This window comes from Chelonoidis abingdonii, chromosome 9 (genome assembly GCF_003597395.2).
Source record: "Chelonoidis abingdonii isolate Lonesome George chromosome 9, CheloAbing_2.0, whole genome shotgun sequence".
In the NCBI taxonomy this organism is placed as follows: Eukaryota; Metazoa; Chordata; order Testudines; family Testudinidae; genus Chelonoidis; species Chelonoidis abingdonii.
This window is the reverse complement of record NC_133777.1, coordinates 50,770,105-50,785,651: the sequence shown is the minus strand read 5'-3', so window position 1 is coordinate 50,785,651 and position 15,547 is coordinate 50,770,105. Positions and strand designations below refer to the sequence as shown.

General features: G+C 38.3%; 1 protein-coding gene and 1 long non-coding RNA gene across 4 annotated transcripts in view; one reads left to right on the top strand and one right to left on the bottom strand.

Moving 5' to 3' along the window:
- The window catches only part of IREB2 (iron responsive element binding protein 2), a 37,630-nt gene extending 23,381 nt beyond the window's left edge, over nucleotides 1-14,249 (top strand). Inside the window, exons 12-22 of the mRNA XM_032763056.2 lie at nucleotides 1,063-1,222; nucleotides 2,015-2,150; nucleotides 2,830-2,914; nucleotides 3,747-3,903; nucleotides 4,337-4,461; nucleotides 5,490-5,594; nucleotides 5,891-6,033; nucleotides 8,016-8,163; nucleotides 8,250-8,372; nucleotides 9,932-10,117; nucleotides 10,716-14,249. Coding sequence (XP_032618947.1) covers nucleotides 1,063-1,222; nucleotides 2,015-2,150; nucleotides 2,830-2,914; nucleotides 3,747-3,903; nucleotides 4,337-4,461; nucleotides 5,490-5,594; nucleotides 5,891-6,033; nucleotides 8,016-8,163; nucleotides 8,250-8,372; nucleotides 9,932-10,117; nucleotides 10,716-10,826 — 1,479 coding nt within the window. The 3' untranslated portion in view covers nucleotides 10,827-14,249. The remainder of the gene's footprint in view (nucleotides 1-1,062; nucleotides 1,223-2,014; nucleotides 2,151-2,829; nucleotides 2,915-3,746; nucleotides 3,904-4,336; nucleotides 4,462-5,489; nucleotides 5,595-5,890; nucleotides 6,034-8,015; nucleotides 8,164-8,249; nucleotides 8,373-9,931; nucleotides 10,118-10,715) is intronic.
- The window catches only part of LOC116815044 (uncharacterized), a 31,224-nt gene that overhangs the window by 10,342 nt on the left and 5,335 nt on the right, over nucleotides 1-15,547 (bottom strand). The window contains exons 1-2 of one of the 3 annotated variants that reach the window (XR_012656540.1): nucleotides 6,323-8,009; nucleotides 4,365-4,443 (exon numbers count right to left, since the gene is read on the bottom strand). This is a non-coding gene — a long non-coding RNA (uncharacterized LOC116815044). Of the gene's footprint in view, nucleotides 1-4,364; nucleotides 4,444-6,322; nucleotides 8,010-15,547 lie in introns of those variants that run through there. The other 2 variants (XR_004371399.2, XR_012656539.1) reach the window with 2 other exon arrangements.

The window sequence follows — 15,547 nt, the reverse complement described above, 5'->3', positions numbered from 1 at the left end:
ACAAAATTGGGGTTGGGGTGTGGGAAGGGGTGAGGGCTCTAGTTAGGGATGCAGGCTTGGGGGGTGGGGGGGACTGGGGATGAGAGGTTTGACGTGCAGGAGGGTGCTCCGGGCTGGGATTGAGGGGTTTGGAGAGCAGGAGGGGGATCCAGGCTAGGACAGGGGGTTGAGGCATGGGGAAAGGCTCAGGGGTGCAGGCTCCGAGTGGCACTTACTTCAAGCAGCTCCCGGAAGCAGTGGCATGTCCCTTCTCCGGCTCCTGTGTGGAGGCGTGGCCAGGCAGCTCTGCACACTGTCCCATCCACAGGCACCACCCCTGCAGCTCCCATCAGAGCACTGGAGGAAGCCATTGAAGCATGTAGGAGCCGGAGCAGGGCCGAGCCATGTGGTCCAGCCCCCGACCCAGCACCCTGGATGGAGCAGGACCAAGCCGCGTAGTGCGGCCCCTGACCCTGCTCCCTGGCAGGAGCTCGCAAGCCACCTTAAAATGGTTCGCAGGCTGGATTCAGCCTGCGGGCCATAGTTTGCCCACCCCTGGTTTAGCGAGTAGAATATCTTGTACATGATGCTGGAGGAATTGTTTTTAATGGACCCATTATGGTTTATATTAAAATAGTCTTGAGCCTTGCCACATGATACATGCATTTCTAATTTTGCAAACTACATATACCTGAATGAATGCCTATTCCTTTAAATAAGGGAATTCCCTTAAAAGAAGGGGGAAAACACTCTAGGGATTTGATCCTGCTTTTGATGCATAGGCACTAATTGCCACACATTTTGTACTATTAACAATGGCAGTTATAAAGGTATATGGATGAGTGTATCACTGTTCGTTTGAGGGAAATGAGTCCTAGCACTCATCTCTGAAGACTTATTTGAAAACCTGTTAGATTTCATTCCACTCATATGACTGAAAAAACACTCTTACAGAGTACATGAGTCTTAAGTGACAGTTCACATAATCATGCTATGATGAGGCACATATCTGTTTAAGTGTTGAATCTGTTATAGTTGTTGAATTGTCTCCGTTCTTGACTTGTTATATATTTTGTCATCTAGATTGGCTTTAAAGGGTTTCAAATTGCTACTGAGAAACAAAATGACATTGTGCCCGTTGAGTATGAAGGAAATGAGTACAGATTGTCTCATGGATCTGTTGTCATTGCTGCAGTAATTAGTTGTACAAATAACTGCAATCCATCTGTCATGCTTGCCGCAGGTATGTTGAGACTGGTGACGACTAACTTTGGTTCACTGTAGCAATCTGGTGTTTACATGGTCTTCGTCAGTTTTGACCCAATTCTGCAAATGCTCAGTGTAGGGAATTCCTAGTGTCCAGACCTTTTAGCTCAAAGTTACACTGTTCATTGTACTTTTAGGCCTGAATTCCTGTTATATGTATTGAGAACTATGTTAATGAGAAGTAGCCTTTATTGTACACAGTGCTGTGCAATTTCAAAGTTTCTGTGGCCTTATCGGACATCTATAAAAACTAGGTGCCTCTGAAGGTAGATCTGATAAGTTTGCATTTGGTTATGTCAGATCATAAAGTAAACAGTCTGTTCAGGGCTCCTTTCAAAAGGCTATGGATATTGACATAACCATTGATAGTGTCGAGATTTAGATACCTGAATGTAAGGGTGAAGTTTAGCCTATAGTCAGATGCTAGCTGAGCTTTAACAGCGGGAATTGAAAAGTCAGTGACAGAACTTGGAATAAAACCCAGGCAGATCATCCTTCCATGCTCTGACCACTAGACCATCCATTAAAACATGGAGAAGAGATTTTCTGTCAGGTAAGGACAAGAAAATGGGCATCTGCTTGATCTGAATAAGAAACCAAGTATGACTTATTATTGATAAAACAACTTTGTTATATTACTTGTCTAAGGAATATTACAGATATATACAGTAAATTGTGATTTCCCTTATTTTCCCCTCATCACACATTTGATTGGTCTTTCAATAAATATGCACAAGTCTTATTTAACTATTGCTTTGTTTTTCTTTAGGTCTTTTGGCCAGAAAAGCTGTCGAAGCTGGACTGATGGTTAAACCTTATATAAGAACAAGTTTATCTCCGGGTAGTGGGATGGTTACACATTACCTCAGTTCAAGTGGAGTTTTACCATACCTCAGTAAACTTGGGTAAGTTTAACTTCTTTATTCATACTGACAGAGGGAAAAGTGGTGCATGTGTAAGTGGATTTATGTATAGTCCTTAGATTTGGCCCCAGTTCCACAAGGTGCCCAACTTTAAGCATGTGACTAGTCCCATTGACTTTGGGACTACTTGCATGCTTAAAATTAATCATACACATAAGTGTATGTTGAATCAAGGCCTTGGCCCCTGTACATACAATTTACAAGTTGCAGGTGATCTCCTGTGCCTGAGCAGAGCCCTGTTTTCTTTAACAGAGCTCCACAGGACTGGAAGCTTGGACTGTAAATTTTTCAGGACAAGAACCATGTCCTGGCTTGCTTGTCTGAGACACCTACTGTACTTTTGACTGCTCAGTAGCAATAATAATCAGACTCAAATCACACTGTCTATTAGCTTTGTTTTATGCATGAGCTTTACTGTCCTTGCTTACATTTCACTAAGTAATAGCAATACATCAGGAGATATTCTGGAGACCTGACTTACTTTTTGTAATTCACCAAGACAAATGAAAGGTAATGGGATTTTTAGCTCTTTTCAGCGTACTCACTATAAAATGCCCCGCTACCAAAAAAAAAAAAAAAAAGTTTCCTTCAGCTTCAAATGTTTCACTAACACTCATTTTAAATAATTGAATCTGCTACTTATTCCAATTTTTCAATGCAGGTTTGAGGTTGTTGGATATGGATGTTCAACATGTGTTGGAAACACTGCTCCCTTGCCAGAAGCCATTCGAAATGCGATAAAACAGGTACAGCTTAAAGATTCTGACAGTGCATATACAATGTAGCAGATTCTTTTATACTCAGATAGTCAGGAAATAAAAGAATCTGTATAAAATAATATACTTTGTCCATGGCCGGAATTTTGCAGTGCATTTGGAGATGCATCTTTGCATGCCAAATAGAGTATATAAAGTGACTAATTTGGTGTCTATAATAATAAGGAAGTTGTAGTGAATACAACTTTATACTACGCAAATCTCAACTGTAAGATGAAGTTTGTGTGTTCTTGCAAGAATTAGTCATATTGTGTATGATATTTACGTATGCTAACCTGAGTTTCTGCTATTTTCTTGTCATTGGCAAAGCAAAGTTAATGGGATGTGATACAGAAATGAGCCACTTTACTGTATATCTAGTAATTCTGTGAAGCACAAATGGGTTTTGGAATATTAAAAAAAAGTCACAAGAGTGAGCAGCTTTTAGACAGCTAAATGGTAAGCTGCCTTTAGCCATGTCAGTGCTATAAGCTGCTGAGTCCTTAAGGCTGCCGTTAGCAATGAAGGAGTAATAGAGGCATCAGCCTGGGAAAAGGTGGTGATAAGAAGTAGGAGAAAAAAGAGAACTAGTCTGACTGACTTAAGAGGAGACATGAGAGGACCAAGAGTGAGTTCTGTGACTGGGGAGAAAGTGGGAATAATAGTGGTAGAGAGCAAATTACCTTTCCCTTTTAGGGGCCTCCATTAGTAGTTATGGTGCCTTTAACTTCTTTTAAGACAACAGAAATCTAAGCAAACTGTCATGAATGCACCTATAAGTTTGTGAGGCGTGCTGAGAAATGTATTTGTTTCTACCTTTCAGGGTGATTTAGTTGCTTGTGGAGTTTTGTCTGGAAACAAAAACTTTGAAGGCCGTCTCTGCGACTGTGTCCGTGCCAACTACCTTGCTTCTCCACCTTTAGTAGTTGCTTATGCTATAGCAGGCACTGTTAATATAGATTTCCAGACTGAGCCTTTAGGTAACTATTTCTTTATATCTAATATTTCAGAATAGTACCAGGTTTTCTTTGGGTGCTTTGGCTTAGAATGTCTGCCTTTTAAATGGCAGCAACTTTTGCATTTTCTGTTTTGAAACAGGAATGTCAGCCTTAGACCACTTCATCTCCTTTTATTTATACTCAGATATTTTGTCTCATGAGAGAAGGGGGAAATTAGATATTTCCCCAGTTTTTCACAATGTTTGTTTCATTTAACTGGTATTTGAGCATGCAGGGAGCATTACATTATTATCATACTAGACAAAGGATGACCACGCTTTTCATTCATAGCGGCTAAGAAATAAAAAATCAGCTGATAACTTGTTTTGGAATCAGCTTTCGCATCTTTGAATAAAGTCTCAACATATATGGGGTTTTTTGTTTGCTTTTGCTTACAAAAAAACCTTTTACATAGGCATTGATCCTAATGGCAAAAATATCTACCTGCATGATGTTTGGCCCACTCGAGAAGAACTTCAGCAAGTTGAGGAGGAGTATGTGATATCATCCATGTTTAAAGAACTGAAAGAAAAAATGGAGGTAAGATAGGTCTGTCATTTTAAATAGTTTAGAAAACAGTGCATTTCTGGATAGCTTTATTGTATCTTCTGGTTGAAACAGCAGATGGTATGGAGGGTTCTAATACCATAATTAAGATTAAGTGACGAAGATATGGCCACCTGTATTCTGTTATACTGGGGTTCTTAAACTGTGTATCATATATACTTGTTCATAAGCCGAATTTTTTTTGTGAAAAAGGGAAGCACCAGGGAGGGGGGTCAGCTTATGAACGAGTATAGAGAGGGAGAGGTGGGACACAGCCCCTCCCTGTCCCCCAACCGAGGGAGCAAAGAGAGGCAACAGAGTCAGAAGGGAAAAGGCAGGGTCAGAGTCTCTCCACTTCTGGCCATGCTGCTCTCCCCCCTAGCCTCCGAAGTAGCCCGGCCCAGCCCGCTGGAACATGCTGCAGCCACGCCGCCCGATCTGGCCCGCCGGAGCAGCTCCAGCCAGGCCAGAGGCATCCTCCCCCGACCCTCTCCAGATAAGGTGGGAAGGGGTGGCGTGGGGAGGGAGGGTCCCGGGCTAGGGGTGGGATCATGTGGGGGGTGGTCACAGGTTACTTTCCTGACCCCCAGCTTCTCCCCTCAAAAAAATTTCCCCACCAGTTGCTGTCCCGGCCCGTCAGGGTAAGCAGCTGGCGCGCCGAGACACTTTGTGTACTTAGATTTACCTCCGTGCCTGTGGACGCTCGAGGTAAACAAACCATCTTGGCCCACCAGCGGCTTATCCTGATGGCCTGGGAGCCAAAGTTTCCTGACTCCTGAATTATAGAGTCAGCTTATGAATGGGTCATAAAAATTTTCCATTTTTACTTATCCATCTTTGAGGGCGATTGGCTTATAAATGAATCGGCTTATGATCGAGTATATACATTACGATGGTATCTCCCACAATATAGTACAATCTCAGGAAAAAAACAGTTAAAGTTTTTGCTTTAAGACTGTATAAGATAATTGTAAATTGGTTTCCCTTATAGTCTGATTGGCTAATATACTCTCCTTTTATAGAAAGGCAATAAGCGATGGAATTTTCTGGAAGCACCAGAGTCAGTTTTGTTTCCATGGGATTTGAAGTCCACATATATCCGATGTCCTCCTTTTTTTGATAAGCTTGTAAGTACAGTGGTTCCATCTAAAATAATATTTTGGGAAGTGTTGAATACTAAAGCAAGGGGAAAGTTGTGTTTCAATAAGCGTTGTTTATATCTGATCAAGTTGTGTAGCATTAACCATATCTAAATGTCTCTAACTGGTGTTCATCCCATTGGAATAAATGGAGCTTGCGGATGGATGCTCCATTTTTGTCATGAACAAACCAGTTTAAATATGTTTTGTTCTAGGAATCCTGTGGGTAAAGTGTGTATTTTTTTTTCTGTTTTCCTCCCCTCTCCCCCTCCCCCCCCCCATAGGCCAAAGAGCCAGTTTCACTACAACCAATTGAAAATGCCCATGTCTTGCTGTATTTGGGAGATTCTGTAACTACAGATCACATATCACCTGCTGGAAGCATTGCAAGGAATAGCGCCGCTGCTAAGTATCTGACAAACAAAGGGTATGGATCTTAACGTATATTTAAGCCCCTTCATTTTCAGTGTAAACCAATTTTTACTCAATCTCCCGGTTTTTACAAAAAGTATTAATCATTTTTTTCTGATTTTCATCCTGCTTTTGTATCTTCAAATATATTTTAAAAACCTTGTTTTATTTGGAAAATACAATACATTCCATGAGATATGTATTACGATAATACATTAGTTTGTGTATATATGCAAAGCTGTCTGTTGAAGTAAGGCTATGTATTTGTCTAGAAGATAACACACAATAAACAAACAGGCAGTCACGCAAACTCTGAAGTATGTGTGCATCTGAATATAGTGATGAATCTCACACCCACGTACACATTTCAAGCTGTTAGCAGATAACAGTTTAAAGATTTGACACACTGAAATGGAAAGAAAACAAAAATCTATCAGAATACGTTTCAGAACACACAAAAGTATTCAAAAGGAGAAAAGGATGAAGTCGAGTGCGTGTACTGCAAATGGTGTGGCCCAATTATTAAATGTAAATATTTATAGGTAATAGTTCTAACCTTACAACAGTAAACTGTTTATTCAAATGAAAAGTTTTATTTGGGGATAAGAGATGTATTATTTTCTTAAACTCAGAGGTGATGTTGTGTTTTGGGTTCTGTTTTAGTTCTGCAGCAAACCATGCTGATGAACAGAATTCAAAGCATTATTCTACTGAATACTTTTTCCCCCATCTTTCTGTCCAGCAAAATAAACCCCTGTGTTTACCCAGAAAAATTAATAATATTTTTGTACTGATTTTTCACCTGTTTTTGTTGTTGTGCTAATAAACACCAATAAATTCTCAGGAAAAATTAAATAAAATAAAAACTGAAAACGAAGGGCCTTACGTATATTTTATGAAGCAAATGAATCTACTTTATTTTTTGTCTCAGTGGGGAACTTAATTTACCATATAAACAACTGATCATCAAAAATTGCTTTGTTCTGTAAATGCCATTATGCATTAGAGAAATTGTGTATGTCCTGGTTAAATGTGAACTGTCATTGCTGTGATTGTAGGCCATCACCAGAAATGTATGTGAAATTTCTTTCCCATCTGAACAGCTGAAATCCATTTTAAAATATCCCATCAATAAGATAGACCATTGTAAAAGGATAATGGTCTGCTGCCAAATCCATCTCAAAACATAGATGAATTGTTAATTTACAAAGCAGATAGCACTAGTCTTGTGCTAATGTTCTGTTCTGTGTACATTGATTTTACATAAGAGATGATGATGATGATGATGCTTTCACTTCACTTGATGGGTGTTGAACACAGTATAGGGACAATTGCTTACTCCACTACTGTTGCAAAATTATTGTCCTTGGCAAAGAGCAGACTGGCAAATAGATGCACGGAACACATCAGAGACCAGCTTGTTCATAACATGCCTCGTTTAAAGACTGACTTGCCCTTGTAAGAGTGTGAATTTGGCTGAAGGTTTGATGTTGAACACTCTTAACTCCCAGTGAAGTCTGAGGGTACCCAGCTTTTCACAGGAGGTGCAGAGCTCCTCACAGAATCAGACCTTCCATTTGGTAGCACTTTACACAGGCTAATTGTACTGTACTGCACCAACAAACCCCAGTTTATCAGCCAAATATCTCAAAATAATGGCTTCCGGTGCCCACTGTTTGCCCATAACTATCTCCCTCAGTCTAAATGAAGGGTACTCCATAGAATGAATTCACCTTCACTGCCAACTCAGCTATCTCACTCATGAGACTAGAACTTGCAGATACTGCTCATGTTGATTTCTTCTATAGACTGCTTAACCCATTTTTGTTAGAAAATTAGTCCTCTAGATTTTCACCAAAAAGCCACTTAAAACTCAGTTCAGTTACGATTGTGATGTTCATTAGCTAGTGCTCTATACCACCTAATGGTAAAAACCCTCCAAAACAGTGTAAGTAGACTTTCTGTTGAATATTAAATACTGTCTTACGATATTTGTAGCCTCACACCTCGTGAATTCAACTCTTATGGAGCTCGAAGAGGTAATGATGCTGTGATGACCAGAGGTACCTTTGCAAATATCAAGCTTTTGAATAAATTCATAGGAAAACCAGCTCCAAAAACAGTTCATTTGCCATCAGGACAAACGGTGAGCATGTATTTTGTTCAAATGACTCAATTAAGGGCAATGGGTTAGAGCCTGTCTAATGATTTCACTTTCTTTTTTTCCTGCAGCTAGATGTGTTTGAAGCAGCAGAGTTGTACCAGAAAGAAGGCATTCCTTTGATTATTTTAGCAGGGAAGAAGTATGGACTGGGGAGCTCAAGAGACTGGACTGCAAAGGGGCCTTTTTTACTGGTACTGTTATTCTCATTAAGTTAATTTCAAATGTATTGTTTTAAGATGGTCTTTAAGCATCAATTCATGTTAGAAGCTGTCTTCAGTTTAAATTTAAATATTTGCAAAATATTGTTTGCTTGAAAATGTATAATCTGTAATTTTTCCTTGGTAGGATCTGCATAGAAGAAAACACGTTGTTACAGGGCCAACGTATTAAATTTCAGAAATGTATAATTTATCAGGTTTGACACCCAAAATGGGGATCCAACATAAGAGATTCCAGACTTAGCTAGATAAATGACACACACACACACACGGTATTGGTCATGGGCCCCTGGTCCTGTGGAAGTGCTCTGCGTGCGTGCGCGCACACACACACCCACCTCTCTCTCTCTCATAGGGGTTAGTGGGAATGAAGGGCAGGTCTTGTAGGTAAGGTAAGAACCAGGCAGTTATTTTTGTGTGCTTGCTTTGGCAGCAGTATAAGTAACTAGGGTAAAAAGTACATTGAGGTTGTCTAGCTTACTAATTATCATTTACCTTTTATGTAGTTTCTTAAATTTAGTTTAAACTTTTTAAAAGTTTCATTCTCTCGTCACTTCCCCAGAATCATCGCTCTCCTATTTTAGTCTCTGTTAATGTTTTTCAGGCAAAAAGAGGAACTTCCTGCTCTCCTTTTTTTTCTTTCCTGGAAGCTTTATTTAAAAATTCAGTTCATATTTTTTAAATGTTTGATTTTCATTTTTAAATTCAATCCACATTTTGCAATCTTGTGAGTGGAAAGCTGCGCACCGTTATTTGGAGTTGAATTTCACTAGTGAGCTAGATCACAGCCCATTTTCAGCTGCTATTGTAGAAGTGCATCTCTTCATCAAGAAAGGAAACATCCGGACAAACTAATGCTCTCATTACCAATGCATTTTTGATGGTTTTCTCTGTTTAGTTTGTGCATGTGGTGGTGACAGCCCTGGGATACATTGCAGACTATTCTGATAAACTGCATTTATCATAGACTTCTTTCCGTGTCACTTGTTCCCTGCCCATCTATATTCTCCATCTCTCTGGGAAAGCATCTAGAATTCCATGCACCTCAGCAACTTCAGATAAACATTTTTTAAACTCTCAGAGAAATGTTTCCTTTTGTCTTCAACTGTCAGAAGATCCCCCTAATTCCTACAAAATAAGAATGGACTCTGAAGCCCTTGGTGGACAGTGTTCGGTCCTGCACCACTAATAGATTTCAGTTTCAGTAATATTCTGAAAAATAACTAAAAACAACACCACCTTATTGCACTAGTCTGTTTCCTGGGTTTATTCACTGGCATCTGCTTGTTCTAGTGCCAAAAATAAGTCATTACTGCATTTTACTCCAGCTAACATTGCAGAGCCAATAACAAGGCATGCCCAATAAACCAGACTTCCACCAGTTTATGATACAGGAGTCTGGAAATAGCTGCCTCTGGGTTGATCAGAAGAATATTTGGTGTTCATTTGAATGGTTGTTTTCATTAAACTTAATTATTATGCATACTGCTGGACTGAAATCGGAAACCAATTATTTTATTTACATTTTATAGGGGGTTAAGGCAGTTATAGCTGAAAGCTACGAGAAGATTCATAAAGGTCATTTGATTGGAATTGGCATAGCTCCACTTCAGTTCCTTCCGGGGGAAAATGCAAATGTTTTGGGCCTCACTGGCAAAGAACAGTTTTCTGTATCATTTCCTCAAGAGCTGTTTCCAGGAATCACATTGGATATTAAGGTATTTCTAAAATATAACATCTCTATCTCAAGGTGCAGACAATTGGAGTTATGAAGTAATATGCTGATTTACTTGAAAAAGCAAATATAGTCTTTCCTTCTGCTTAAACTGCTAGTGAACATAATTTGCCAGAATATCTTGAAAGTACATATAATTATAGTTGCCTTCTTGTTCCGTTACTTGTCTGCATGTGTAGCCCTTAATCACTTCTATTTTCCCCCGACACAGAAACTTTGTTAAAAGCCAATTGAAGTTTAATCAAATCCCACCCTGATAACCTGGATTAAAGCAACAGTCTGCATGATTCCTTTCCACCTAGACATCGTGTTCAATGCCAACAGTGACACACTTTACACAGCCACAGGAAAATCACTCCTACTTCTAGCAGAGAATGCAGCACAATATGCTCCCCAAAATTATCTAAAATTGTGCACTAATCTAAAACTTAATACTGGCTTTAGCAATGTGAACATCTGGAATGGATGACATACAGATTGAGTTTGTCTGTTTCATTTATGGTTTGTGGGTAGAGTAGGAGTTCAAAAATTGGAGACAAGTTTCTAAAAGTAACACTAATTGTTCTTTTTTTATTTTGAAGACTAACACTGGCAAAGTGTTCAGTGTGATTGCCTCATTTGAAAATGATGTGGAAACAACAATTTATAAACATGGTGGAATTCTAAACTTTGTGGCTCGAAGATTCTTATAGTAGCTACGGACTATATGGATACCTTGCATAACTGGTAATTCTGAAAATGCCTTGTGTGAACCCAGGAATCCATACTATGGAACTGCAGATAGTCCCAGTCCGCTCAAAGTTATTTCGTCCATGGATGTAGAAGATTGTGAATCATTGTAGTGACAGCAGCAAGATCCTTCCTGATTTTAAATAATATTCAAATGGTGCTATTAACATTGCTAAAATCGACATACGTGTTTTGTGGCAGAAAGCTGTAAGTATGGGGGGATATTTTATCACACCATTTTGTAAATAAAGGATGTGAAATCCAAAACTGAATTGTGCTGAAGATTACTCTGTAAGAAGACTCTTCCTGCAGTTGTTTTCACTTAGTTTTGCACCTGTAAATCTGTGTACTGCTATTTGTTGGTTTAAGGGTAGCAGATGGTATGGAATGTTAGAGGCAAGAGAGATGGATTCTTCCTTGTAGTAGCTAAGAATACAGATCCGAAGGTTTGAATTCATTATCCTTTAAATTATGGGTTGACCAAAGAAGGTCCACACAAAGCCCAAAGAGTTCTGTAACATAGGCCATGGCTCTCTTTACCTTCACTGTGGAGATGGTGTGCTCCATCTGATCCACATCAAGCACCACTGAGAGTAAGATGAAATATTGCACGCTGGGGATATGAAGTCTCCATTGGCCACACTTCTGTATTTAAAAACGAGGATGGCTGCAATAAGTTCTATTTCATGGAAGTAAGATGCAGCTCTGAAACTTTGGGCTAGTTCCTTTGTCCCTTTGCTGTAACTGGAGCAGCATGGTTGTCCCCCTTGTGTGACACTGGGAGTTAATGTGTACTGTTTGCAACGTCGCTAACCAAAGTATTAAAAAGCTGAGTTGTGAAAACCTACTTTTAAAAAATGTACTAGGCTTTTAGATTTTCTTCTTTGCTTTTAAGTGTGGCCAACAATTACTATGTTTTGTTCCTCTTAAATAACATTGTAAAGCATTACATGGCTGAGATAACCATATTGTCTTTTAAAAACTTCTAATGTGTGCTTTGAATACTCTTCTCTTCCCATGACACCAGAACTCTGCTTAAGATCCCAGTTTTCTGACCAAAGCTAGCTGTTTTGGCATTGCCATTTGAGCTGCTGTAGTTTTGGTTGTGTCAGCACTTCCGTGGTAAAAGCCTATTTTCCATGAGTTTACAGTTGGAAATATACTGTCTCAGCACAGGAACTTGTTTGGTTTCATTAGTTAAAAAAAAAACAAAAACATTTTACAACTTTTAAACTATAACGATTTCTAAATCACTTGTATAAATCAGAAATTCAGATTTTTTTCCCCTCTTGAAGCTGTTTTCAAATTATATTTTAAAAATTGGCTTTGTGATTTATCTATTATGGTTTATAGTTCCTTTTGGGAGAGAAATAACATTTATCATTAAATATTCGCTAGTCCACTGCACGTGCCCAGTAAATTATTTCCATAATTATGCTTCAGGATTTCTGCTGCAAATAACATGTATATCAAAACTCCTAAGAGAACAATTTCAGCTTTATTGCATAAATAGGGGGTTGCATTTTAATATAAAGTACTAATTTATACTCAGGCATTAGACTGTAGTGGTCTTTCAGTAAAAAGATATAGGGCATAAAAATACCTTTTCAAGTTTTTACATGAAAATGTAATTTTTAAAAAATCCTGTTTAAACCATATTACAGTTTTGACAAAGTCCTGAAAAGACATGGTTAAAACTGGCAAACTTGTAGCACTTTCAGGTGGTGGTAGTTTTCATGACATGAGATAACAGCTGTCAAACTGAACTTTGAATTCCTTGGCTATTTCATTTTATGTCACGACCCTACTGGCATTTAAACACCTTTGTGTGTAATATGCTTTCTGGAGAAGGAAAGTTCTATACAAATTCCAAAATCCTGAGTAATCTTTTACTACATTTTACCAGCTGAGGTGTGCTTTCTTTTAGCAGAGAAAAAGCATTGACAATTGCCACTGCTTAATAAATTAATTTAATACATTTAAGACAAAAACTACTCAGCTGTATGACTGCTGTGTTTATTAAGTATTCAAAAATTCATTTCTGTCTTGGACGTTTGTAATGACAGTTGTGATTGCGGAGCAAATCTTGTTTATTGTATAAAACTTAATCTCTGTTTTTCAGCTGAGTGGTATATTTTCTCTGGGTTCAAGTGAAGGGGAATGTGTGTGCATTATTGGGGAGCAAGTGGAAATCCTGTTGTCTGGCATAAGAGTTTAGTTTAAACATCTCTCTTGTCCAACTACCATTGCTTCAGTTCCGCACACAACCTCCCAGCATCTGCAGTCTTTCAATAAAACACTTGTTGCTGCAGCAGTAAAATACTCAAGAGAAGTGATATAAGACACACCCGAAGTAAATCAATATTGTGACAGAAAATGCAATTTAACGAGACATTTATCAACTTACAGTTTTTCCAACATTAAAACAAGTAAATTCTATTGAGGCATTCCAATGTCAGTCCTATAGTGACTACTTTAATTCTGCTGCTCTTATGCTTTAAAATCAGTGAAAATATTATGAATGCCTCAAAATAAGCTTTGTTTTCATAGTTCAGGTCCTGCCATTGCTATTTCACTAGGGCTGATCCAAAGCCCATTGAAGTCAATGGGAATCTTTTCACAGACTTCAGTTGACTTTGGATCAGGTCCTCAGTGCCCACAAATCTGAAGCATGGTGAATGCTGAGAGAAATGGCACCATAAATGCACCTATCTGTTTTGCTTGTCACAAATTAGCAAACTGCTGTAGAAATGAAGGAACTTGCTTGGCTGTCTTCCCGTCTCTGCATCAGGCGCATGTGATCACAGGCGTTATATAACCCTCTCTCAGCACAGCAGCAGGGAAAACAAATTAATTTTGACATAGTGCTGGGATCTAGTAGTTTGACATGCAATAGCCCGATTAAATGATATCCATCTCACAGCAGTGGCAGGATACAGCCAATTAGAGGACTCCTTTGACCACAGAAAATACAATGTTCAATAAGCTCTTTCTTGTATTTTAAAGCATAGGAGGAAAAAAATACCAGTGTGACTCTTCAAGTGTTAGACATATTTAACTTAGAATTTTCTTTTCAGTTTGATTTGGAAAAGAACCCTATTCTGATTTTTCTAAATGTTTTCCCCTCAAACTTTGGGATAGTGTTGATGTTTATAAATTTTACACATGCATATAGGGACATGAAACAAAATGTATATTAATCACATTTAAGCAACTGCAAATCATTGTCTGCTGTTTAAAGCCAACAAAACAGTATAACAGTTAAGTTCAATAATGTTAAGTATTGTATAGAAATATTATCTTGAGACAAAGTTCATTTGCTGACAATTGTGCATAAAGAGTTACTGATGTTGTAAATTATTTTTAATAAAGAAAATTGTATCACACTACTTGTATGCAACCATCTGTTTTAAAACAAATCAATAGAATGTGTTTAAAATGCCAGCATAATTCCTTATAAAAAGGAGGGAAGGATATTTCTCTCAAAATTTGGGAACTGTTATACATTAAATCACTGGCAGTGCAAACTGCAACTTTCGTGTATGGAGTACTCTGTCTGCAGCAAACTGAACAGCTCAGAAGTAGTAAAAAATAGGCAAAGGACTGCTTCCCTCCCTCTCTAATGGCAAATACCTCTGAGATTTAGCTTTCCTTCTCCCTAAATTAAAGGGAGGAAACTCAGATTAAAAACTATCTTTTAAAATAAATGCCCCTAGAAATAACACCTTAAAATCTGGTTGACTTCAGAAAATTCATGCTCTTAATTTGGAGGGGATAGAGGGTGGTTGCATTTCTCCTTCTGAGTCCTTTTCGCTTTTGTTTCTAATCAACTTCACTTTCTTGTACTCACAAACTCAATGCTGCAACACTTATGTTGTAAACATTGCAGGGAATGTTTTTTATTATTTTAAGTTTTCCTTTGAGATTTCAAAAGCAAAAACATACCCATCTTCAGGGAGAGAGTCTGGTATGTGAGTAAAATTTTAAAATATTCTTAAAGCGTGTTTTCACAAAACCTATATGTGGGGTCAAATTTGACCAGTCACTTGAACTAGACTAGATGTGTACTCTTCATTTGAACACTGGCACTCTAAAGGACATATCCCAGATATACGAGATGCCTCAGATTTGTTATAGGGACACCATACCAATTCACAGAATTGTCTTTGGGACTTGTGTTAACCTCATTCATAAAGGGTATGATTTTCAAGCACTCAGTGTTGGCATTTCTGCTTCCACTGTAGTCAGCGGGAGTGGTTGAGCACTTTTAAAAATCCTAACTACATTTTTTAGCCTTTTTACATCCCGGGGCAGGGGGGGATTTGAGACTATAAGAAATTACAGAAAACAAAATAAACATGATTAATGATGCTTACAAAGTTTTAAAAAATGAATTTAACTCAGGGTATTAATGTGCGAAGTGTAACAAAACTATAAAACAAATATATTTTAATACTTTTTATTATCAATTGGGTATATGACCTTGATCACATTCCTATTGAAAATAGTATTATCCAAGCAACTTGAAACACATGGTAGTTTAAGGTTGCTTTGGCAATGAAACTTCTTCAAAATGTGAAAGGGCACAACTGTAGGTCACTTACTAGCTGGATCATATTTATTACATCTCTTTTTACCTGCTAATACCTCATTAAAATTTGAATCAAATATAAGAATCTGCTTA